At 31.3% G+C, this 25,298-nt stretch overlaps 5 protein-coding genes and 1 non-coding gene across 6 annotated transcripts; 1 reads left to right on the plus strand and 5 right to left on the minus strand.

Annotated features, from left to right (window-relative positions):
• Positions 1–1,880: 1,880 nt before the first annotated feature.
• On the minus strand, positions 1,881–3,733 carry LOC122308050 (50S ribosomal protein L12, chloroplastic-like). Its single transcript, XM_043121211.1, has 2 exons — positions 3,004–3,733; positions 1,881–2,162 (listed from the first exon to the last, which is right to left on the minus strand). The coding sequence occupies exon 1, from the start codon at positions 3,602–3,604 to the stop codon at positions 3,038–3,040; it is 567 nt and encodes a 188-aa protein (XP_042977145.1). The 5' UTR covers positions 3,605–3,733; the 3' UTR covers positions 1,881–2,162; positions 3,004–3,037.
• Positions 3,734–3,787: 54 nt separating this feature from the next.
• TRNAP-UGG lies at positions 3,788–3,859 on the minus strand. The gene has a single exon. It is a non-coding gene; the product is annotated as a tRNA-Pro (tRNA).
• A 5,645-nt stretch (positions 3,860–9,504) lies between these two features.
• On the plus strand, positions 9,505–15,641 carry LOC122307746 (DNA (cytosine-5)-methyltransferase DRM2-like). Its single transcript, XM_043120821.1, has 10 exons — positions 9,505–9,741; positions 10,435–10,480; positions 10,702–10,830; positions 11,573–11,672; positions 11,752–11,798; positions 12,249–12,365; positions 12,655–12,754; positions 13,848–13,948; positions 14,148–14,894; positions 15,110–15,641. Exons 2-10 carry the CDS (start codon positions 10,478–10,480, stop codon positions 15,542–15,544), a joined length of 1,779 nt encoding a protein of 592 aa, XP_042976755.1. The 5' UTR covers positions 9,505–9,741; positions 10,435–10,477; the 3' UTR covers positions 15,545–15,641.
• A 917-nt stretch (positions 15,642–16,558) lies between these two features.
• LOC122307446 (replication protein A 70 kDa DNA-binding subunit D-like) lies at positions 16,559–18,689 on the minus strand. Its single transcript, XM_043120341.1, has 7 exons — positions 18,543–18,689; positions 18,088–18,358; positions 17,923–18,019; positions 17,704–17,828; positions 17,543–17,621; positions 16,854–16,974; positions 16,559–16,717 (listed from the first exon to the last, which is right to left on the minus strand). The coding sequence occupies exons 1-7, from the start codon at positions 18,687–18,689 to the stop codon at positions 16,559–16,561; spliced, it is 999 nt and encodes a 332-aa protein (XP_042976275.1).
• A 234-nt stretch (positions 18,690–18,923) lies between these two features.
• Positions 18,924–20,124, minus strand: LOC122307447 (ATP-dependent DNA helicase PIF1-like). The gene has a single exon (XM_043120342.1). It carries the CDS (start codon positions 19,956–19,958, stop codon positions 18,924–18,926), a length of 1,035 nt encoding a protein of 344 aa, XP_042976276.1. The 5' UTR covers positions 19,959–20,124.
• Positions 19,959–23,992, minus strand: LOC122307448. The gene is made up of 5 exons (XM_043120344.1): positions 23,534–23,992; positions 23,394–23,454; positions 22,337–23,251; positions 20,815–22,243; positions 19,959–20,631 (listed from the first exon to the last, which is right to left on the minus strand). The coding sequence occupies exons 1-5, from the start codon at positions 23,990–23,992 to the stop codon at positions 19,959–19,961; spliced, it is 3,537 nt and encodes a 1,178-aa protein (XP_042976278.1).
• Between the last annotated feature and the right edge of the window lie 1,306 nt (positions 23,993–25,298).

Raw genomic sequence — 25,298 nt, forward strand, 5'->3', positions numbered from 1 at the left:
CTAGACTTACAAAATAGTTTTACAATATTTATTGAGTATTTATTGTTATTTATTTGATTATTTTAGACAATATTAAACCGAATAAATGACAATAAATAATATAAAAATAACTTTATATGTCTATCTCCTTTTTCTCTTCTTATATAGATTATAAAGTTTGGATGAGAAATTTAAAGTATCGTGTTTAAAGATGAATATCTCACAAAATTTAGGTTAATCTTATCTTAATTAGCCCACAATCTCCTTCTAGAACTAGGCTTAGGTTTACAGGTGTTATTGGTTTAGTCCAATCTAGTTTTAGACATATTATTAAACTGAATTAGTTTGATTTAAGTCGATTTTAAAATTTTGAGAACCAAAACTAACTAATTCATTTAAAGAATTGAAACTTATGATTTTTTCCATTTCGATTCAGTTTTATATTTATGATTTGTCTTTTGACTTTTTTTATTGGGCTGACTGATTTTTCTAACCCAAATGTGAGTTTTAGAGCCCAAAACAACATGGATATAACCAATAGAAAATTAAGCACATAGGAGCTTAAAAAAAACAATTAACCAAAAATACACTAATTAACAATATTCCCAAGGGTTAAAACTAAAAGCCTAAAACATATATATATATATATATATATATATAATAAAACAATTAGTCAACATAAACAAGATCTAAAAAAATATACAAATAATTGCAAATGCAACCACTAAAGTGTAAAATTGTACTTATAAGAAACCGAGAAGGAATAAAAAAGTTTATTTATTTATTATTTTTTCATTCATTTTTTTATATTCTTAATTATTTTTTTAAAAAAAATCACAACATTACTAAAAAAGCACTTATTTAATCACTAAGTAAAAAAATAATAATTATTGGGACCCAAATATTGGTGACTATATCATTTCTGAAAAGATAATATATATTAATATATGTTATACTTATACCATATTATATATTTAACTTAATATATAAGGATAAATAATACAGTTTTAATAATTTAATATTAATATTTATGTTTAAGAGTAAGTTTATATTAATAAAATATAAATAATAAGATTCAGATTTTATGTTACATTAATTGTATAATATAAAATATAAAAAATAAAATAAAATATATGTTTTTGATAATTGAAACCGACCAAACCGATAGTCCAATTGGGTTAATTTGATCGATTTTCGATTTTTTTTTTTTTTATCTTTCAACCCTACTTAGGTTAGCTTACGAAAAATAAGCCCGGTAGCCACTTATGTCAGATCAACCTAAGCTTGGGCCTGTCTTCATTAATCATCGGAAAATGCTCTGTGCCGCCCACTTGTACCGCTATAATATATCGTTGATTTTTTTTTACTTAATGATTAAAGAATTAATTTTAAATATATTAGTATATAATTTTTTTAGAAAATGATTAAAAAATGGGAAAAAAAAAACAAATGAGTACTACAGCCGCATCCTTCAACTGTTATTAAAACATTGAAAGTGTACAAAGCAGTTCCTCCTCAACTCTCCATTTATTACGTCTTTCACTTCACTTGCTTTTCTTGTTGGAAGATCCTGTCTTAATACCTTAGAATTGGAAGCAAGTTTTGCTCAGCCACCACTTGAACCCTTGAGATATGATCGACTTCAACAAATCAATAGCCCCAGCTCCACTGGGGAGAGCAAATCAGCACCCACTACCAGCAACATTTTCCCGAGAAAACACTGAATTATCGGTCGGAAAAAGTTTAAAGAACTCAAGTTTTGGTGAGAAAAGGTAATGCTAATTCATTTTAAACGGTAACGTAGGGAAACTAAAGACTGCATGCACTGAATTTTCCAAAAGCTTGACATCCTCGTTTGATTGCATAGGCCGAATCAAATAAGGTGTGCTGAGACAAACCCATTCAAAACTCGTTGGCTGTTGTATTCCAAGCACTACCAATATATATATATATATGGCAGAGGCAAGCTGTTAACAAGAGACAAACCCCTCCTCAACTCTCCCATTATGTTGAAATAAACTTGACTCCCAACATCTAATAAAATTAGAAAATCCATCCCCCAAAAAAGAACCAACAGCACAGATCAAGGAAAGAACTTTCATGTCTTCTTCTTGTCTCTCTCAGTCTTCAGATGTCAAAAGATATGCAGTACATCTCGTTCCAGGTAAACATGAATCCGGCTCCTATAAGCAGAAAGGTAAATACTTAAATTTGGTTATAATCAGCACTACCGCGATGATCAACAACTTGCTCAGAACTTAGATACTCATAAACAAAGAAGTTCATTTGAACTTTTTCTCGGAAAAGTTTAGTATCATTTCAATCTATAAGCAGCCAGTTTAACTAGCAGATGCCAAAACAGTTGAGGAAAAAGTTAGGTTTTAAGTTTTTGCCACAATGCAGCAAAATTTTGTAAGAACATACTGGACTCTTAAACTACTTGGGTATTGGATCACAGTCCAATTAACTCTATAATAAACCAGGTATGAAAAAGCATTGTTCAAAATAACACTTTTTAACCAAAAGAACCCTCTTCCCCCCCCCCCCCCCCCCCCCCCCCCCCCCCCCCAAAAAAAAAAAAAACCCAAAAAATAAAAAAAATAAAAACGTAAAAACGTAAAAAACCACACATTTTTCTTTGTTTTTTACCACATAGTGAAATTGAAAAGCACAATGTAAATAACATATTACCCACAATTGAGTTCCCCCCTCACAGCAGATAATGATCTTGGCCTATGTTTCTTGCATAATAAATTTATTAGATCCTATCCAGTTGAAAGAATAGTGGCAATGCATGTATAGTCCATGATATACGCTTCATTTTAAAAAATTTCCTGATTCTTTCGGTTGTGCAATTCGACAAACAGAGCAAGAGCAACAATACCGTGAAATATTGTAATTGCGGTCACTTAACACTCAGAGCAGAATTCATTTTCAATTCACTGTGAAATTCCATTCAGTTGAGAAAAAAAACCAATCACGCTCCAATTTACCGCCAAACTAACAACATAAAATCACACTAACCTCGAATCACGAAATCGAAAATAACAAATGAAATTTAAACAATGGCGATCTTAGCCCCAGCCTCCTCGAGTTGCTTCTTGGCCTCCTCAGCCTCGTCCTTCGACACCCCCTCCTTGAACTTCTTGGGCAAACCTTCAATGAGCTCCTTGGCCTCCTTTAATGCCAGGCTCGTCAGAGCCCTCACCGCCTTGATCACTGCGATCCTGGCGTTGCTGGGCACGTTCTCGATCACCACGTCGAACTCGGTCTTCTCCTCGACGGCAGCGGCAGATTCTCCGCCGCCGACTCCGGGTGCGGCTGCGACGGCAGCGACAGGGGCGAAGGACGCGGCCGAGACGCCGAGCTTGTCCTGGAGGTAGTCGACGAGGATTCTGGCCTCCTCAAGGGTGAGGCTGGAGATGTCGGCGCCGAGCTTCTCGATCTTCTCGGGAGCGGACACGGCGGAGAGAGGACGAAAATGGGTGCAGCGGTGGGTGAGGTTAAAAGTAGAGGTTAAGGGGAAGTGGAGGGTGGATTTGGGAGGGTGAGTAGGATAAGGGGAGATCGAGGGAGTAGGATACGGGGAACACTTGAGGGGGAACGTGGAGAGAGTGCTCGCCATTTTCTGTCTGAGAGGAAGAGAGAGAGAGAGACAGAGAGAGTCAAGGAAAGAAGGGGATAGGATAAGGGAGACACGGGCGCATAAAATGGATAGAGGCGAGCTTCTGGTTTACAAGGCTGCCCTTCTGAAATCTTACAAGCTTGTTCTGTTTGAAAAAGGGTTAAAAGTAAAAGAAACATCAAAGGGGCATTCCGAGAATCGAACTCGGGACCTCTCGCACCCAAAGCGAGAATCATACCACTAGACCAAATGCCCTTCTTCCTTCAACTTTTGCACCTTAAAATATTGGCAATGATTTAGCTATCGTATGTCCAAAATTTGGATACTTTTAACCATTAAAATAATTAGTTCATATTAGACTATTCATTCTAAAATTAAAATAATAATATAATATCATATATTTTAATAATAATTTTTATATTTTGTAAATACACTCTATATATTAATTAAGAATTTAATTTTTATTTAAAATCATTGCTTCCCAACTATTTTTTTATCAACATAACTATCCAACATAATATTTTTAGAGTAAAATATTATTTTAGAGATAAATAGTAACTAACCAAATTTAAAGAAATAAATGAATTTTCTGTAGCATAAAAGTGGAGTCTTTAAATTTTGACTAGTCCAATACAGACCACTATTATTCAAGCTAACTCAAATTTGACTAGGCATTTACATTTAGATAGACCAATACTAGCACTCTTAGGTTTCTAAAATAAATAGATCTATGCCTACAAACTTGAAAAAAAAAAAGAGTTTTATTACGTATAAATAAAGTTGCGTACTAATCTGCATACCAATACTAATTCCTTCATATTCAAAATTTAAATTAGCATTGTTTTCAATAAAATCTATTTTTTTATCAATCATATTAGATTGATGCACATATTAGTACGCAGTTGTACTTGTAACTAGATTTTGTTTAAAAAAAAACCATAAATTTTATTTAAAGTGCACAATATATATAGGCCTAGTTTATTTTTTTAATTTTAAAATAAAAATTATATCATAATTCTCTTTTAACTTTATCATATTTTTATTCAATTTTTTTTCTTTTTCTAAAACTCTATAAAAATCCTAACTCAAATAATTTTATTATTATTTATAAATTATCTCGCTACTATTTACAAATTTTTTATTTTATCTTATCTCATATGTGTAACCATTATTTTGACAAATCAAATAACAAAATACAAGTTTAAATTAATATTTCCTAATTATGTAATTTAGACTTTTTTATCACCAACTAAAAAACTAATCAAATCGTGACGTTAGTCATTTGAAAAAACATATTTAAAAAAAAAGACCTATGAGCTTTTTCCATCTTACGTGTTATTAAATGTATATTAATTTTATTGATCTTCTTCTATCTCGAAGTCTTTAATAAATATTGCTATATTCATTTTGTTTCATAAAATATGTATGTTATTTTTAAACCATCAAGATGTGTTGGTGCAATGGCTCACCAAGGATTTGAATATGGGTGGGATGAATCAGTTATTTTATTATTAAATGGTGTGTAAAATATACTATTCACATAATTTAAATGATAATATTTAATTTATAAAATTCAAATTTTAAATCAAATTATACAATATAAATGCCTTAATAGGTGTATTATCCATGTTGACTTATAATTATAATTTTTAAAATCATAACAGTTAAGACATGGCAGCATTTTGAGATTTATTTTATTTTATTTTATTTTTGTTAAAATTGGTAAGAGTAACATGCGACGGAAATTACATAATGGGAAAAAAAAAAAAAAAGGAAGAAGATTGTTATTGAAGAATGTATAATGTTAGGGTGACTATCAAATGTGCACAATAATACGAATGAGTTTTTTTTTTTTTTTTAAACATTTTTAATCATTAAGAAAAATAATAATAAAAATTCACTAATAATCATTTCTTTAACCATTATAACAAAATTAAAATATATGAATAAATACATTTAGTGGACATATTTAGTAGTTATACTATCATTTTTTTAAAGAATATATATCTATTTAATTTGAAGCTAAAAATGTATTAATGTATAATTGAGCTAATTTAATATTAGAATAACAATATATACAAATCCCAAATGTACAAGACTCAGATTTTTATAAAAGGAGTAGATTCCACCATAAAAAGTGTGAAAAACTTTTTTTTTTCTTTGTGATGTCCACTCTTTTACGAAAACTTGTCTGAGACTTGTACATTTAAGACTTATTCATAGCATTACTAAAATAACTTTAGGAAAATGCTAGTCTTCTCATTGGAGGCTCCTGTTGGGATTTTTGTTTTGTCTTTCTTCTTCTTCTTCTTCTTCTTCTTCTTTTAAGTTATTGATTAAAGAAGTGTTTTTTAATGATGTAATTTTTTAAAATATTAAAAAATTCATTTAAAAAAAAAACATGAAATGCACTAACGGGTGTCGACCGTCGCTGTAGAGCCACCTATAACTTTATACCTATTGAAAATAGTAACCTTTTCGCACCTTTTTTTTTTTTGGGAACCACTTTGGAGCGGTCGGGCTGATCCTTTGGCTTTAACAGCCTTCAATGATAATTTGCCACATCAGTAATTCTACCTAAAACACAATAAACCTCATCACACCATATCTTTCATGAATTGAAGACCCATGTTAATTTCTTACCAGATTGAAAATCAAGCTTCAGCAGTCCTCTATTGTTCAAGCCTTCATCACTGCCGCAAGAGTTCACTTCAGCACCATTGTGCTCACCATCTTCCATTGCCGTTGTCCTTAACCACTTACATGGTAAGCTTCAAATTTAAGTTTTTTTTTTAAGGGTCTATTTTTTTTCCTATGAGTCTATTTTTTCTAGTCTGGATTTATCTTTCATAGATGGTGTATCGGGCTTATTGAGCCACTTTCATGGCCGATTTTTGACACCTCATTCCCCTCAGCTACACCTTATCAATAAGAGATTTTTCTTACAACATTGTTCGAGTGAAGGTTGAGACATTAAATTCAGAGATAACCTAAGTTTTTCCCCTTCTGTCTGATTTTTTTTTTTAAGTTTTTATCATGTAATTCTACATGATGATAGCAGCAGCTAGCGCTAGTACTCGTGCATGTTCACTTTGTGGACTGCTTGGCTTTGTAGTTTTTTTCCAAAAACTATAACAATCTAGATAATTAGCCACCTTCTTCCAATATTGGAAGAGAAATATACCCATATATCCTAATGTTGCAAACAAAAAGGCATAAACATCAAAGTTGGCACCCCAATAGCTTAAATTATTGTTAAAAAAGAAAAGTAGCTAATTAGTTGTCACAAGCATATGTTTTCCTGCAAGAATTTCCATGTAGAATCTGAGAGGGTGCTCATTGACGAAGGTTCCGAGCAGTGGTAGAGAGGTGGGCGTCGGGCTAGGATGGGTTGCGAGCCTACGGGGTTGCGAATGTGAGAGGGGGACCGAGGCGTTGGACAAAGAAGAAATCTGCGAGGGGGGGATCTGAGTATGAGAGGTTTTTCTTTCCATGCGGTGCAGTTCCACTATAATGTAAATAGGAAGTCTACATGACATAAAATTATTGAAGGGTTGTTTTTGAGCTGAGGTCAAACCGATTGGTTTTAAGATTATCCCTATTTCTTTCTACTTATCTTATGTGACAATGGAAGTAACATGTATTTTGAGTAAACTATTTAACTGATGCAGTTGGATACGTTGTTTTATTCGAATTACCAAGACACAACATTAGCTTGAATGGATAGCAAAGCAGGGATGGAGAGTGCATGCAAGTAATACTGCTATTACTATTGATAATACTATATTTATTACTATCTACGACTGATAAAAATAAGAGCAATGTTGTGTACAGTTTCATTTAAGAATTACAATATAGGTTTAGATAATTTTATTTTAAAAATTTTTTAAAATTATAAAAATATTTTTCTTAAAATAATAAATTTTCTTATTTAATAAAGGGTACCATAGTTTTGAATTTCATATCGTACTAGCCGGTATGGCCAAAATATTTTGTTTCTATGGCTTAGTCAGTATAGAGAAAGATATAGTTTCGTACCGATTAGAATTTCAATTGTTTCGCCCCATACTAGCCGATATTTCGGCCTGTATCAATATATATTTCAGCCTTTATTTTTTTATTCTTTATTTTTTCATTTTTTCAAATTGTAAGCTCATTTTTTGACCCCCAATTCAGACTAAGATATTTATAATATATATGTATTTATATATAATTTATTCATATATAGATTATTATTTTTTAAAATATAATTTATATATATTTATATATATAATTTATTTATATATACACTATTCCGAAACAGTATCAATATTGAAATATCTCATTTCAATGCCTCGATCGAAACAGTCACCAAAACGGTATTCAAAACATTTGTTTGCACATGCAATCTCCAAGTAGAGACTGCAAATATAATTTCTCTAAAAATAATAATAATAATTTTTAATTAAATTTTAAGATTTTACATAATTATTCTCTATTTAAAATTAAATTATAAAAATACTATTGAAATGATTGTATGCATATTCTTATTTTTACAATAAAACCCACCAAACACAAAGTTAAGAATAATGCTCCTCATTTTTTACCATCGCCCTCTTATCATTTCATCGTTTTCTTATCATTCATATTATTTAATGTCATATAAAGAATATCACATAAAAGAATGTTGGAAAGATAATGATAAAAATGATGGTAAATATCTTTTTTCTAAAATTAATATGGATCATTTTGGTGGGGCACTTCTATCTCTCAAATCCAACGGGTCCAAGAATCTCAAATCCAACGAATAATAATTTTTAATTAAATTTTAAGATTTTACATAATTATTTTCTAATTAAAATTAAATTATAAAAATACTATAAAAATCATTATACGTGTATTCTTACTTTTACAATAAAATTCACCAAATATAAAATTAAAAATAATACTTCTCATCATCTTTTTATTATCGTCCTTTTACCATTTTATGATATGATATTAAATAATAAAAAATTATTTATTTTATTTTATTTGTGAAATTATCATTTAATATCATTAAAAAAATATCACATCAAAAAAATATTAAAAAGATAATAATAAAGATAATGAAATTTTTTTTCTAAAGTTAATATGGATCATTTTGGTGGGGCACTTCTATATCTCAAATCCAACGGGTCCAAGAAGCAACATCTCCGACATTTCCCTCTAACTCAATATTATTTAATTATATTTTAACAATTACCGTAATTTTATAATTTATTTTGATTTTCCGATTGAGAGAAATTAATACATGACTCTATATAATACTGTTTTTAGATAAAAAAAAAACTTAGATAATGTGATACTTTATGATCAGATGGACATTTGTTAATGATTAATGATATATTTTATAATTATTCTATACATATTTTCAATTCATTTTATATTCAATTAATACAAACCAATTTTACTTAACTATCCCATGCTTTAAATAGAGTGCAAAGAAGTTGGTAAGTTTGTCTTTCGATTAATGATATATATACGATATTTTTAAATTATGTTTTAAATAAGGACATTTTTGTAATAAGATAATACATTTATAAGTTATTCTATTCTTTATTTTGACACATAATTATGTAAAACTTTGTGAATTAATAGTGCATTTATCATTTATTTTTTAAGTCATTTTTTTCTATATCGTGGACTATTTCTCTTGAGAATAATTATATATGAAAGTATTTACACCACACACCTTTCACATATATAATTTAATTTAAAAGATAAAATTTAATATTTAAATATTATAAATCAAATTATATTATACAGATAATGTCTGATATAAAAGCGTTTATAAAATTTATTTATTTTTAATTTCAAATCAAACCATGCCACGTAACGTCGTAACAATTTCTAAATGGGTTATCCACACGCTTATGAATAGAATTTTTCCAGCATCGCGGTTCTCTCACCCCAACCTTGAATGGAGTTTCTCTCTCTAGACTAGAAATTCTCTAGAATATCTCCGCTATCTCTGCATGTAGCTTCATCTACTTCCTCTCAGCAGTATTATGCTTTTTGTTACCATTATTTTGACATACACTACGATCGGAAGAGCTTCGTTTTCAAACTCATGATCGAGGTTTTTTTGTTGGCCTCTGTTAGTGAGATTGGTCTTTCAGGTAAGACATTTGGTATGTGAATGTAGTTTCGATGTTTTGTGCTCCTTGCTTCACGTCTGGTCGAGAACATAGAGGTGCCTAAAAGAAATTTCAAAGAAAGAATTATTTGACTGTATCGGAATTCTTTTTTGAATTGTGCTTATAAGAACGCACTGCTAGTTTTATGCATTATAGTGAATTATTTATGATGGGTTTTAATCTGTAAGAGAGCGTGTTTGCCAAAACTTTTTGTCCCCACTTGATTGGATAAATTATAACATACATGAGAACAAAGCAAAATCCGAAATCTCACCATTAAGGTCCCGTTTGGATGTTAAGTTGAGTTGATTTATTTCTAAATAATAGTAATTTGAAATGGTGGAATGAGTTTTGTGGGTCTACCTAAAATGAGTTATATGTGTTTGGATGTTAAGATAAATTTAGATGAATTTATGAAAATTTAAAAAAAATTATGAAATAGATATTGAGTTGAAAAAAGTTGTGGGTCCCACATGTGAAGATATTTTGAGTTGAGATGAGTTTAGTGATTTAAGAATTTGGCATTTGGATATAGATTGGACTGAGTTGATGCTAGTATCATGAGATTGCTATAAATTCATCGATGCTAGTATCTTTCATTAATTCTTTAATTAATAATTGCGCTTTAATTTGCCTTTACATGACCCATACTTCCTTATCTGTGTTCATGAACAGCGTGTAAATCTCAAGGTTACGCAAAGGTGTAGATTACAAAGAAATGGTACTGTTTGTTATTCATTCTAGCTTTATATCTGTTGTTATATTGTTTTGAAATCCTCTCCTTTTCCAACATATCTTCAGTTTTGAATCCAACTAAAACATTTTGCTTGAATGACGGGTAAATATTTGATACGAAACCAGTTTTTTTACATTTCTATACATCAACAGTGATTTGACTTCTGTATGTTGTGCATGTCGGTGTTGATGTGTGTACTTAAGCAGGATGGGGATGCTTCTGATGTAGAGGATGACAATTTTGAGTGGAACACTGAAGATGAGTTGGAAATCAATGACTTCTCTTTACCTTCTCGTTCAAGCTTGACACTCCCAAATGGAGAAGCTGTTGGGGAGGTAAATGTTTTTAGCTGCATATGCTGAGAATTAATTATTGGTTAAAAGAATATTTTGGATAACTAATTCAGAGTTTAATTGGTTATTTGAAATATATGTCTGCCAATGTCTCTGTCTGTTGAGGTCTATCCTTCATTACACTTCTGCTTTATTTTTCTAACCCGAAGGCTTTGCCCCAGATCATTATAATCTCAAACTTCTATAGACATTCCATCTGAGGTCCAGTTTTGGAGGGGTATTGGACTGTTCAATTGAATAAAACTGTGCCTCTTTTCATTCACCAAATTTATCTCCTTTCATTCTAATGCCAACGCCAAATTTGCAAATGACATTTATATGAACTCATCATGTGACATTTATGAACACTTTCCGAGCTTTAATTACTTGTAGTGTACATTGTGGTGTTAATGTTGAAGAGCAGGGATTAGCTGGGGTTCCCACTATTGCATTAATCATTCTGGTTGTTCGTATCATTTCTCATCATTCATAGAATGCATATGCGTGATTTATACACATATATATATATATATATATATATGTATGTATACACCTATATCACCATGCACATATACACGTATATCACCTTCTTCCAAAATAACTGTCGATGCCCCCATTTATTCAAAATTAGTACTTTCTTCTTGTTGACTTTGGTCACATGGAATATTTGTCTGTGCATGTAATATTTGCTGATAAATGCTTATTTTTCATTAAATAACAAATTATTTCCTTTTTCTGCCTCAAGGCAAGCTCATCTGCTGGTCCTTCCAACTGCAAGTTGATTGATCATTTCATAGGGATGGGATTCTCTAAAAAGATGGTTGCCAAAGCAATTCAGGAAAATGGTATAAGCTCGGTCTTACTTGGGTTAGGTACATGTTTTTTTTGTAAGCATTGCAAATAACTGTTTGGTTGAATGTCCAGGAGAAGAAAATACAGATTCAATTCTAGAAGCCCTCCTCACATACTCAGTGAGTGAATACCTACCTAACTCTTTGATGCTTTTTTGCTACTTTGATCATGGCTGCATAAATTATTTTCCATTACCCCATCTCGATTCTATGGACTAAGCCACATTGTATATAATAATCAGTTCTCTCTCTCTCTCTCTCTCTCATGCATGTAAAGGAATTGCATTCCATTTAGACCAATTTTTTGCCGACCTTGTTAACTTTTGCTGACACTTACTCTTTGCTCATGCCTTGGTTGGAGTTCCCTGATCAATCCCATGCCCTGTACGACCAATTTCTTTTTCATGGCATAATTGATTGGCTACCTTTTTAGACCAGAGTATGTTGTCTATATTTTTTCTGGTAGTTTATGATGTTATTGAGCACATCCCAGTGCTTAAACTTTCACAACTTGAATTAATCTGCCATTGGGGTCTCAATTTCCAGTTTTTATAATGAGTTTCTTTGCAGGCTCTTGAATCGTCACCTCAAAGACAGCATCACAACGACTCTGATCATTGCTCTTTGGAATGTGAAGGGAGTTTTCTGGATGATTTCTCAGATATTGATAGTTGTTCTGACAATGAGGTAGGTGTGAACCTTTTTTGGCTTAGCTAAATACTCTGATGATGTTTATTGGGTGAACTCTTTAACCCGTTCGTTCATCTAGTATGCCCTTCTGCAAAAACGTGCCTGCTAGCAACTCTTTATTTGGCATGGTACCTGCTCATATAAAATTTAAAACTTGCACAATGTCATTGAAAGTTGTGCTCTCAATGATACATCTACATAGTACATGCAAGCTCATAATGACAGCTCCTTTTTTTCCTTGCTTCTTGTATGTATAAATTAGCTCATAAATCGATCTATCTTGCAGAAAATCATGAATACTGAATTTGATGAAGAGGAAAAATTGTCGTCCTTAGTAAATATGGGGTACACAGTGGATGAGGCTTCACTTGCAATAGATAGATGTGGTACGAATTTCAGTGTTATATGGGTTTTGAACTGTTTTACTCATTATTCTTTTTCATGATGATATTGACATCTGGGGAAGACTAACGGTTTGGTGGGGGAGGATTTTAAGATTTAGCTTTGCACACTCCACCAACCACTGAAAAAAAAGATATAAGGCAAAAATTATAAAGCATTTATTATGTTGGTGATGTATTCTGGCCACGATTCATGTATCTTTTCAATTCCCATTTTGCTTCATCCATATATCAAATGACAATGAATTGTTGAAACAGAATTTAAAATTTTCGTTCTGCTTCATCCAGTTTAACTTAAAAAGAAAATAGTGGTCACTGCAGGTTTCAATTCTCAAGTTACTTTCAGGGGGCATATCATTTTTACTTAAATTTCTCATGAGACAGGCTGTATGTAATACTTCTAAGATGATGTTTGCCTTTGCCAAGTAAAGGTTCATTTGAAAAGGATGCTTTTGTAATTCAAAAAGTTAGTGGTGACCCTTGACAGTTGTCTATGACAGCTTTTACTTGCTTCTTTATTCTACTAGTTCCATTTTGCGTCCTTTTCTTAACTTTAAAAGTAATACAAAAACTTCACAAGAATTCCAAAACGAGGTGTCGTGACTTTTTGTTGAACTCTAGTGAGAGACCAATGCAGTAACTTTTGTTGAACCATAGTTATGAGATTCATGTAGTAACTTGTGTTGTGATATAGTCATTTTGTCATTCCTGAATTGGCTTACCTGCCGCAAAATTTCCATGAAGGCAAGATGGTGTTGGCTGTTCGTATCAATGAATCATGGAGGAAAATATTTAGTATGTTTAGCTTTTTAGGTTTTGGTAATTGGTAACATGAACAAGGGATGACTCAGTGAAGGTGGGTAGCTGCAACTTCTTATAAGCCCTCTTGTAATCAAGGTATGGTCCAAGTTGAGTTGGTGATCTTTGTTTCTGGTGCTGTTGACCACAAACTTCACAGTAGTATAAATTTGTGGCTATATACTTATAGTGTCCTCAGTGCTCTTAAGTGGTATTTTCCTTAGTTAACCATACTTCACATCTTATCCCTTGGCCTTATTATGCGTTCCAAACACTGCAGGTGTCGATTCCTCCCTTGTGGAGTTGACAGATTTTATCTGTGCTGCTCAAATGGCTAATGTGGCAGATGCTCAGCTGTCAGAACTCCCCCTTGAAGTCCAGGTAATCTATCTTACCTCTTTAAGTAGATATAAATCCATCCACCAAAACAAAAGATGAATATGAAGCTTTGAAAACATCTTCTAAGTTTAGTTCATTTTTCCCCTTAGTTGCAAATGAACCATAATTTATGATTCTGATTATATTCATACCATGTCGGGTAATATCTGTCAAAGGTTGATTTGTTTTATCTATTTCACAGCCGAAACTTAAGCATTCATACAGTGAATATGCTAAGCACAAAAAAAGGAAACTTTCTGATTATGAGATGTGGACAAAGAACAATCAAAACGGGTTTGAGAAGAGGCTCCTTCATGATGATGATGAGACCATTCGTCTCCCAAATCCAATGATTGGATTTGGCGTACCTACTGAACCATGCTCAACAATTCATAGAACACTTCCAGAGGCAGCTGTTGGCCCTCCCTTTTTCTATTATGAGAATGTTGCTCTTGCTCCTAAAGGGGTTTGGACCACCATTTCACGGTTCCTATATGACGTGGAACCGGAGTTTGTTGATTCAAAATACTTCTGTGCTGCTGCCAGGAAAAGGGGCTACGTTCACAATCTTCCAATCCAAGACAGATTTCCTCTTCTTCCATTTCCACCACAGACCATTCATGAAGCATTACCCTTGACAAGGAAATGGTGGCCTTCATGGGATAGGAGAACAAAGCTGAATTGCTTACAAACTTGCATTGGCAGTGCGAAACTGACAGAGAGGATTCGCAAGGCACTTGAAGACTATGATTGTGAACCACCTCTGAGTGTTCAAAAGTACGTGCTTGATAAATGTCGACAATGGAATCTGGTCTGGGTTGGGAGGAATAAGGTTGCCCCACTTGAGGCTGATGAGGTAGAAATGCTTTTGGGTTTCCCGAGGAATCACACGAGGGGAGGTGGAATAAGTCGAACTGATAGGTATAAATCACTCGGTAACTCATTCCAGGTATGAAATCCCTTTATAAGAAGAATCCCTAACTTGCAAATTGTTGCAAACAGTATCATTTACTTGCAAAATGTATAATACTTCATGCCGGAAATGCTTGTTGATTAATCTTCTTCTCTAATTTTCCCAATAGATTCCCAAATTTTGAGTTATTCCCTACTGAAATTACTGAGAATTGTATGTGCCAGTAAGCTTGTTGATTCTGTTAATTTCAGATTGATACGGTAGCATACCATCTGTCTGTCTTGAAAGACATGTTCCCGGGTGGCATTAATCTTCTCTCCCTTTTCTCCGGGATTGGTGGTGCCGAAGTAGCCCTTCATCGGCTTGGCATCCCTCTCAAGAATGTTGTGTCGGTTGAGATATCAGAGGCAAACAGAAATATCCTCAGGTGCTGGTGGGAGGAAACAAACCAGAGAGGGAATTTGATTGACCTTGCAGACGTGCAGCAGCTAAATGGTGATCGGTTGGAGCAGCTAATGAGCTCAATTGGCGGGTTTGATCTTGTGGTTGGCGGGAGCCCATGTAATAATCTAGCGGGTAGCAACAGGCTTCACCGAGATGGACTTGAGGGTAAAGAATCTGCCTTGTTCTTTGATTACTTCCGTATTCTAGACTTGGTCAAGTGTATCATGACAAAAGCACAATGATTTCATGAAATTAAAACAAAATTATAATCTGATTTGTGCGGATACGATGGAAGTTTATGAAATCTCTGGTGCTGGGGCATCTGAGTTTTTGATTCAACCCAGATCTCTTGCACGCAAAGTGGAAATAGTTTCCTGTTGATGAGAATTTCATATACGATCTCACCAGTCTGAACCCACAATTCATGTCCCATAATAAATATATATCAAATCTAAAAGCCCATCTTTTACAAGCCACACCAATTGTGACAAGAATCAGTTAATAAACAGAACAGTCAAAGACTGGAAACTCGCTATAAGTATTGCCACAAAACTAACACCAATATAGAAAAATTTTATTTATCATCTTCACACACCATATATTATATATATTTTTTTAAATGTGTGGTATATGAAAAATGAATTAAATAATTGAATAATTTCAATTAGTTTAAGAAGAATAAAATTAATCTTTATTAATTTTTTTTCTTTTTAAATATAATGTGTGGTGTGTGAGGATGATAAGTGGCAAAACTTAAAAAAAAAAAAAAAAAAAAAAACCCTTGCCAAGTGTGAAGATATCGACTGATTTTATTTATTTTTTATTTTTTACATTTTGGATAATAAACTGGGGATAAAGCATATGACAATCTTCCAAAGCCAATTGGGTGATATTTTATTTCCACGGGAATTATAATTTTTTATTCTAAATCTTATATTTTCAAACGATATATTTAGTTATATATAAAAAAGTAATGTTAGATATTATTTTAGGGCGTGTAAATATCATCCAATTATTTAAAAAATTATAAATTTATTATTAAAAAATAATTTTTATTTAGATCTTCGATTTACTCATTTTTATAAATAACGATAGACTTACTATCTTTTTTATCACATGTTTACTATTACTAGTCAAGGCGTAACGTGCGATGCACGTTTGCTTCGTTGCATTGTTTGGTTAATTTACAGGAATTTGTCCGCAAAAATATTATACAGATATACACAACAAAATAAGTTTGTTTTTTTGTTTTGCTGTTATTCTAACTCAGGGCCGTATTGGACAGGACTGATTGAAATAACATTGAAGTTTTTGTGTCTTTGTTGGTTGAACACTTCTGGGTCTACAGCAACTTGAATCATCCATTGATTTTCTGAACACTCTGCTGCCATTTTTTCTATAAATGGTAAATGTTCCTGTGTATTAAAACAATATTATTTGTTATTGTTATATATAGTTGAATTATTTTAGGTATAATAAAAGATATATTTTAAAGGAGAAATAATATTTTTTTGTTTAAAATGAAAATATAGTAAAAATAAAAAAAGTTACCTCTCCAGTATGATTCATGAAATCAATGGCTGAATGACCCAATGCTTCTTCTGCAAATTCACCGAACATAACAGCTGGTAATTTTCCTGTCCCATCGTCAACTTCAACATATGCTCGACAACTATAAAGAGTCAGAGTATTGTTTTTTGTAAGTATTGATAAAATTAATATATGAGAAAATTTTGAAATGAATTATAAATTGTTGAAATGTAAAGAATGTGTACCGTGGTTCAGCAATACTTTGATGTTTGCAGTGATAACAAAGGAAGCTTTCATTTTGCTTATGGCCAGTTCCTTTGTTACAATTGGTGCATGACATATAGAAGAAGATTTGTTGCAAATTTATGATATTTATCTTTCCTTTGATCCAGAATTTTGCTTTCTATATAATATTAAAAACAATATTTATATGATAAGAAGGAATATAAATTTAAAGATAATGTTAAGAAAAGTTATTTACCTCCATTGGTTGTAAACTTTTTAACAATGCAGCAACGTCACAATTTTTTGTTATTTGTCGAATGCCAACCGAGGATAAAGGTACAGGTGGATATTTTAATGATCTTGTAATTATAGTTTCAAGTCTTGAATCATTAATTGCAACCCTTAAGAAAGAAAAAAAAAATTATGATTGGAATGTTTATAGTAGAGATGTATGAACGAGAAATTTTGTAACTAATATGAGTTACCATCTTTGCAGTGGTTTTGCCTCGGGAATAACAGGATTGATTGTAAAAGCACTTGTTGGTCGAGACGAAAGAGACACGCCTGTTTCATCAACATAGATAATTATTAATTAAAAAATATAAAATTTAAAACAGTAAATAAGAATTTGAATTATTAAAATTACCATTGTAAGAGCGAACTTTTAGTTTTGTTGCAAGTATAATCGGTTTTGTTTCGATTATATCTGAAATTTTTTGGCATTCATCTTGAACGAAACGACCCCACATAGTCAATGAGATTGGATTAAAGCTATGACATAAAAATGAGGAAAATCAGTAAAAAATTTATAAAATAAAAATTATAAAGTAATTATAAAAGATTAAAGATGGAAATAATTTTTTACCTTTGATCTATGACATAGATTTCTTGAAGAGTAGCTGGTCCATTTGTTAATGTTATTTCTTTAGGGGGTTTTATATGAAGGGCAATTGCTAAGAGGTCTGATTAAGAACATTTAAATTATTAGTTATTGATGAAAAAAAGATTTTAAAATAAAATAATAAATTACCTATTTCTGCAATTGAATCTTTATAAGCATCCAATTCATCAATGGGAATCAAGTTGTACTTTGGCATTTGAACTTGATCTTCATTTTCTGGTATTTCTTCAATGATTGTTTTTGCATTTATAACCCATTGATATTGATGTGAGTCCATTCTATATTTAGGATCCAGTAGCTTTACATATGCATTAATAATATAGTAAGATTGAAAAATATGTAAAGTGTCTTCCCTTGAATCAACATCATTTCCAAATATTGTTGCTTGCAGACGATTTCCCTGTGCCATATAAGAAAGTGTAAGTTGTTAGTATTTATAATAAGCAAGAAATTTGTTTTTTAAAAAAGTAACAAAAAAATTTATGATGAAATATAATTATATCAAAAATGTAAGAAATGGTATATAAAATGTGTGTATATATGTATTTTACAGCAAATGGTAAATAGGTAAAAAAGAATCATACCTGTTCATCAACCAACATTAAATTTTGGTACTTGACTGATGAGTGTTGGCTAGTTCGTTTGGGAGATTTTTCAACTACAAGCATTTTGATTTTCCAATCCCTTGTCTTTGGAGTAATATCTTTGATTGACGTATAAGTGGTCCGCATTTTGAAAGCTAATAAATTAGAAATAAATGAAATTTATAAGTATAAAGGACAAGAAATGTAATTAAGTAAACAATGGAATAAAAAGTAAAAAAAAAAATTGATATGTATTAATTACTTAATAACAATGGAGTAGTAAAAGATTCAAAATGCAAAATTGAAATTGTAACAAATATTTAATTTATTTATAATAGTTGAAATTAAATTTTAATATTTTATTTTGTTACCTGTGTAACATCAATCAGAGGAGGCTAATGTTAATACTTCTGTGTAGACAATATTTTTTGTGCAGTTTTTTTCTGGTTCATCAGTTGAGATTGGTCGTATCAAAATCTTGACTGCAGAAATAGTCTTAGCTCTTGATAAAGCTACATATAGTTGTCCATGTGAAAAGACTGGATGAGGTAAGTATATTCCAACAAAATCCAATGTCTGTCCTTGTGATTTGTTTATACTCATTGCAAAGCTTAGTTTAACAGGGAATTGAGTTCGTTTGAATGGAAAACCACTGTTTTCATCAGGACTTGGTAAAAATGGAATTCTTGGAATAAAAACCTTTTTGCCACTGTGATGACCAACTGCAATTTCTGCGTGAATAACATTACGATCAAAATTACGACAGATTAGTCGTGTTCCGTTGCATAGCCCTTCTGAAGGATTGATGTTTCTTAATAACATGATTGGGCAATTTTCTTTCAATAGTAACTCATGTGGAGGAAGTCCATTTGGTGTTAAAGTATGTAAGAAGTCTTCCATGATTGCCTGCTCAGATGCATCAATTGATTCATCAAAACTGTAATATCGTTTTAACTCTCCAGGAAATCTTTGGATCAGCAAAGTGTTTATTTCTTCAACATAACTGTTCTTTGGTGTCAATATAGCTCGATTCATCATGTTTGAAATATTTGTTGAATAATCAGAAATATCATGAAACACAGCATCTATCAAATGATCCAAAGAAGCAGCATCATTTTCATATGGAATTAACATAGCTGTAGGAATCTTGACATGCTCATTAATTGTAATTGGTGGTAGCCCATTCCCTAAATCCAATATGTATCTTGAAAAGTTTGAATCTAATCTTGCTCGCATATTTTCAGTCAAATAAATTTTTGTCAATTTAGGCCATATGTAGGAAGAAACCAAGCTAGCATCAATTTGTTGTTGTCTTGTTCCTTTTGGGACTACAGGTAGAATTTGACGAAAATCTCCACCAAAGACAATAACTTTTCCACCGAAAGATAATTCTGAATCATTAATATCTTTTAGCATTTAATCTAATGCTTCTATGGATTCTTTTTTAGACATTGGAGCTTCATCCCATATGATCAACTTTGTTGTTTGCAGTAATCTTGCAAGTCCACTTTGTTTACTGACACTGCACGTTGAATTTTTGTCGACATTTAATGGAATTTTGAATCGTGAATGTGCAGTTCGACCGCCAGGTAAGATTGATGCTGCAACACCAGACGAAGCAGTTGCAAGAGCAATTAATTGTTTCTTTCTTGTTGTAGCAAGGAGTGCCTTGTATAAAAATGTTTTTCCTGTTCCACCAGGACCATCAATAAAGAATGCAGCAGCTTGATTTGATAAAACTTTTTGCAAGATTGAATTGTAAGCATTTTGTTGTTCGCTATTAAGCAGTGTTGATGCATGAAGGTCTTCTTCTGGTATTGGAATAGCCAATTCGTCATCAATTTCTCTAGATAGAAATCCATCTTCATCAGAATCAATGTTTTGGTCAATAAGATGGAATGAATTAATGTCTTTACCCATTGATTCGAGGATTGTGGAGATAGAGTGTAAAGTTTCAGTTCTAACATTTGATGAAGAACATCCAATTAATTGGAAATCAGCAGACATATCTCGCTCAAAGCGTTCCCAAAGATCTCTTGGATTTGTCGGATTGCAATAAACTAAAATTGTTGCGAATAGTCTTCTTAAACTGAAAGGCATTTGATAAAAAGAGGCTTCATATAAGCATTCTTCCAAGCTATTATTTCTTTCCAATAAACCATGCATGGTTGCTGCTTCTCGAAATGTGGGAGCCAAAATACCATTTACAGTCTTAAGATGTTGAAATGATAGAGGACCTCTTATATGGTTCAATAATATTCACAGATAATACCTTTCTCCTTCAAAAGGATTTGCTGTAACAATTCGACCTATCACAATTTGTTTTTTTCGAACAGTCCACATTTTGTATTGCTGACTCCAAACATAGAATTCAGGGAATTCTCTATATAATAATTTTCTTGCATTTTGATCAACTTGATTTGTTGCGAAGAATTCTGTTAGCATTGATTTTGCTGAAAGATCAGAGTTCATCACATTTGTTAAGTTTTCATGAGCACGGAAAGTCACCTGGTGTTGATTTTCAAGATGTAAATGTAAACTATAAACTGCAGGATGAACTTCATTGACAATAAATCCAAATATTCTCCACATAGCCTCTGGTGGAGCAATCCATCGAGCTGATTGAAATCGTTCAATTTCGTCAATTTGATGAATGCTTTGTTCAGGAACTAAATTGAATGCAACACGATCATGGCCTTTATAAATGTATTTGTAGAGATACTTGACAGCTTTTATTGTAGAACATATCTCAACATTGATATGGCAATCAAACATTGCAAGTAAATAAGGGTTGTATGGAACAACCCAACGATTATCCAAATCATGGCCTCTAATTCTGGCTGTTCTTCCATTGTTGGAGCGTCTGTATATTGGGAAGCAATCATTTCCAATAACAGTGTTTGAAACAAAATGTTTTGGGTAATTATTTTTGCAACAACCATTTTTTTTCATGCATATATTTGCTGGATTTAGATGTCCGCATGGTCCATGCATCATATGTTTGATAACAGCTGTATAGAGATGTAAGTTGTTGTTTTTGTCAGGTAATTCAGCAGATACGATCTCATCAAAAGATTCTGGTGCATATAATTTCCAATCTTGACGCAATATAATCAGAAAATGAGCATGTGGAAGTCCTCTCTTTTGGTGTTCAATAACATATACATATGCTGAGATTTTTTCAAATATTTCTCGCTTGAATAGTTGATACTTTAGGTCTTCTAATTTTGTTCTAAAGACTCGAGCAATTAAGTCAGGCCGATTTTGAGTTTCTTCATGTGGTTGCAATTCATTTGAAATCTCTTTCCAGTTCGGATTGCAGGTCATTGTCAAAAAAATATCTGGTTTGCCATATCGTTGAACTAAAGTCATTGCTTCCATATATCTTTTTTTCATATCTCTTGGGCCTCCGATAAAAGATGAAGGCAAAATTATACGCTTGCCAATTCTAGAAGCATTTGTTTCTCCAAGATCAATGCTATCAACAATACCTTGATATAATTCAGATCGAATGTGTTGTTGATTGCAGCGAAAATAATCTAGTCTTGAAGTTTCTATCTTCACGTACATATCAACAACAAATTGTTGAAGAAGTCGACCAGAGATTAGAAGAATAGATTTCAGATTTTCTCTGATTTGTAACTTGTAACAATAATATTCACGGCAAGAAACAGTTGGATCTTTTCTTTTTCGGTTTAAAACTACATGAGTGATAAGAAATTATTTAAAAAATTGTATAATAAATATGCTAATAATAAGTTTTAACACAAAAAAGATAGTGTAAAAAATTTAACCTTGTTGTTCTCTTCTGAGTAATTGTTCTGCTGATGTTGATTGGTGAGGATTGAGTAATTCAGCTGTGGAATTATTGGTAGATACAGATGCACTTCTTTTGTTGATTCTTTGTATGCCTTGGTGCCATCCAATATCACCAAAAGGAAATAGCAATGGATATTGAAGCGGATCGTAGCAACCAAAATAATATTGAACTAAATGACTCCCACCAATATGGTTAAATACAAAGATATCACGAGGTGTTGAATGTTCTGAATCATCGTTTTCAACCCAAATCGCTGCAACTTCTGATGATGTTGGGGCGTTAAACACCCGTTGATCCAAACCAGGATTTGATTTTATACAGATTTTTTGATGCTCTAAATTTGGTAAATCACCAATAGATCGGAAGAATGTAGAATATGGATTTACACGAAGGATATCCATAAGTTGAGCAATAATAGAAGGATTCATTCTGATTGAATCAACAATGCGATTCTCAAATTCATGTTCAGTGTCATAAAAATATAGTTGCAAGTTAGAAGGTTGACCATCTGAAGGAACTAAATCGGGGAGATAATGATAAATCTGGCCTTGAGCTCGAAATGTATAGATTCCTCTATTTCTTTGGCATAGATTTCTGTCAAACTTAACTCCAAAAGATGTGAAAGCAAATTTGTTGTTATACGTTCGAACATATGTCCGAAATTGTATAGATTCAGCAGTATTTGAAACGAATAAGTTATAAAGTTGATCTGGAACATCATTTGTTGCCAAAGAAATTGATCCGTCGGCACAGCAGAAACTATTTGTTTCATGAAAGAATTTCTTCGCTTTGCAATGTTTACAAGGTGGCACGTTTGGTAAAAAATTAGCTTCAACTGGAACATTTTGTAATATTTGTCTATGCACAACATTATGACGATGTGATCTGCCTATTAAGTTGGGGTAAAAAAAAAAATACATAAAAAATTTCAATAAAAATAATTGAATTACTAAATTTCAATCAATATTATATGTATAAATAAAATTGAAATGTAACATTATTAAGAAATTAAATATATTTTAACTTCTTACCAAAAACAGATCTTGGTCGAACTCTTTGAGAACTTGATTCTGATTGATCAACAAGGACTGCCTATTTTGTGGGAAAACTAATTATTTAATAAAAACAGTAAAATAAAATATATGAGGAAAAATAAATAAAGTTTATAAACCTGTTGCAGCGTAACTTGTTCAGAAAGTTGAATTGTCTCTATTGGTGCTTTTGTTGATGTTTCTTGCAATAAATCTACAGAGTAGTTTGACGTAGCTGAAGAACTGAATGAGATATTTGATTCTGTAGATTCTTTGGGATTTCCACCAAGGATATTAACGTTTGAATATATGCTAGTTTCTTGGGAAGATGTCATTCTAATAATGTTAAAATTACGGCTAGAAAGTCTGGGTCTTTTTCCATGAACTTGTTGAATGTTAGAATTTTGAATATCACGAATAGACTGGAGATGATCATCTAATGTATCATCAACTGATATAATCATTTGATCAGCATCAGATGGTATTGAATCTTCTAGACGAATGATATTTCTTTTACAACTTTGTTTCTGAATACATTTTTCTTTTGTTCTTTGTATGAATTCAGCATTTTTGTCTTCAGGAAAATCTTTAGATGACATTTTTGTTTGTTGATTGTTTCTGAAAAAGAATTTTATTTAATTATTTGTTTAAGTAAAGATTTTATAATTAACAAGTATAATTCCATCATAAAATATGTTAACAAAGCAAATCATAAATTGAAAATTTTATATTACTACAAAGTAGATAGTAAATTAACGAATAATTAGAATTTAATCTAAAATATTTACGAAGTAATCTAATTTAGATTTTCCTAAATATTTGTTAAATAAAAAATAAAAGAATATATAATAAATATGTTTATGTGTATATATTTTATATCAATAATTATTATGCAAAATAACAAACAGTTAAAAAAAAAAGACGTAGTTTAAAGCATGAATTAAACAAAATAAAGAATTTTTAATATGCATAACAATAAATACTTACAGTTTCTTTAGCTAGCACGAAATAAGATTTGCTGAATTTGTATCTTTCAGTTGAGAATGTAATCCCTATGTTTGACAGGAAAAAGAAAAACTTATGTTATTTTTTTGAAATCATCACTTTTTATAAAATTTATAAAGGGAACAAAATGTTTTAATTTGTTGTGATTTATTTTGATGAAAAACAATATAATAAGTGTTTTTAAACATAAATATAAAATAATTAATAAAAATTATTGCTAACAAATTTTTGATAATTTCATCTGAAATTTTAGACTATTGAATTATATGAAATAAGTTATGGAAATTTCTATTGTGTATTAACTTTGTATTCATTTTGATTTTATTTTTTTAATTGGTATATTCGTTTTAGATGGTTAAATTAAATAAATGTAAAATTTAAAGAATTTGTTTCATAAAGAACATAAATATATAATATTTTATTTTACAAACATTAACCATTAAACAATTGGCCATAAATATTTTTTTGAATTTATGGCTATATATTTTTTAGCCTGATAAATTCAAATTTGGATAGAAATTAATGTCTAAATGTGGTAATATATTTAAAATTACTATTTTTTATAGTAATTTGCAAACACCATCATTTAGATTAAAGTCTATATCAAAATTTTTGTTGGCCATATGTCAAATGAAAAAATATTTGTAAAAATAAATATCTATATAATAATTAATATGATATTATGTTTGAATGAATTAAATTATTGTTGAGCAAACAAAATATTGAAATATTAATGGATAAATATAATCAAAATATTTTTTAAGGAAAAAAAATAAAGAGAGTTATGATTTTGTAATAAATAATTTGCAATTTATATATTATATTGAGATAATATAATATTTTATAACTGTTTGTATTTAATTCTATTATATAGAAAAACAAAATATTCACCCTTGAACA

Source organism: Carya illinoinensis, chromosome 4, assembly GCF_018687715.1.
Source record: "Carya illinoinensis cultivar Pawnee chromosome 4, C.illinoinensisPawnee_v1, whole genome shotgun sequence".
In the NCBI taxonomy this organism is placed as follows: domain Eukaryota; kingdom Viridiplantae; phylum Streptophyta; class Magnoliopsida; order Fagales; family Juglandaceae; genus Carya; species Carya illinoinensis.

Bases quoted from the DNA above. Each gene is read 5' to 3' on its own strand.
- LOC122308050 (XM_043121211.1), bottom strand. From the start codon at position 3,604: ATGGCGAGCACTCTCTCCACGTTCCCCCTCAAGTGTTCCCCGTATCCT.
- LOC122307746 (XM_043120821.1), top strand. The intron at 11,799-12,248 runs GTGAGTGAATAC...GTTTCTTTGCAG, and splicing joins AAGCCCTCCTCACATACTCA to GCTCTTGAATCGTCACCTCA. The intron at 14,895-15,109 runs GTATGAAATCCC...TGTTAATTTCAG, and splicing joins CACTCGGTAACTCATTCCAG to ATTGATACGGTAGCATACCA.
- LOC122307446 (XM_043120341.1), bottom strand. From the start codon at position 18,689: ATGCGGACCACTTATACGTCAATCAAAGATATTACTCCAAAGACAAGG. The intron at 18,020-18,087 runs GTAATTTATTAT...GTTCTTAATCAG, and splicing joins AGATTCAATTGCAGAAATAG to ACCTCTTAGCAATTGCCCTT. The intron at 16,975-17,542 runs GTAACTCATATT...GACTCTTTATAG, and splicing joins GCAAAACCACTGCAAAGATG to TTGTCGAGCATATGTTGAAG.
- LOC122307447 (XM_043120342.1), bottom strand. From the start codon at position 19,958: ATGCTAAAAGATATTAATGATTCAGAATTATCTTTCGGTGGAAAAGTT.
- LOC122307448 (XM_043120344.1), bottom strand. From the start codon at position 23,992: ATGTCATCTAAAGATTTTCCTGAAGACAAAAATGCTGAATTCATACAA. The intron at 23,455-23,533 runs GTTTATAAACTT...CCCACAAAATAG, and splicing joins AACAAGTTACGCTGCAACAG to GCAGTCCTTGTTGATCAATC. The intron at 23,252-23,393 runs GTAAGAAGTTAA...CCAACTTAATAG, and splicing joins TCGACCAAGATCTGTTTTTG to GCAGATCACATCGTCATAAT.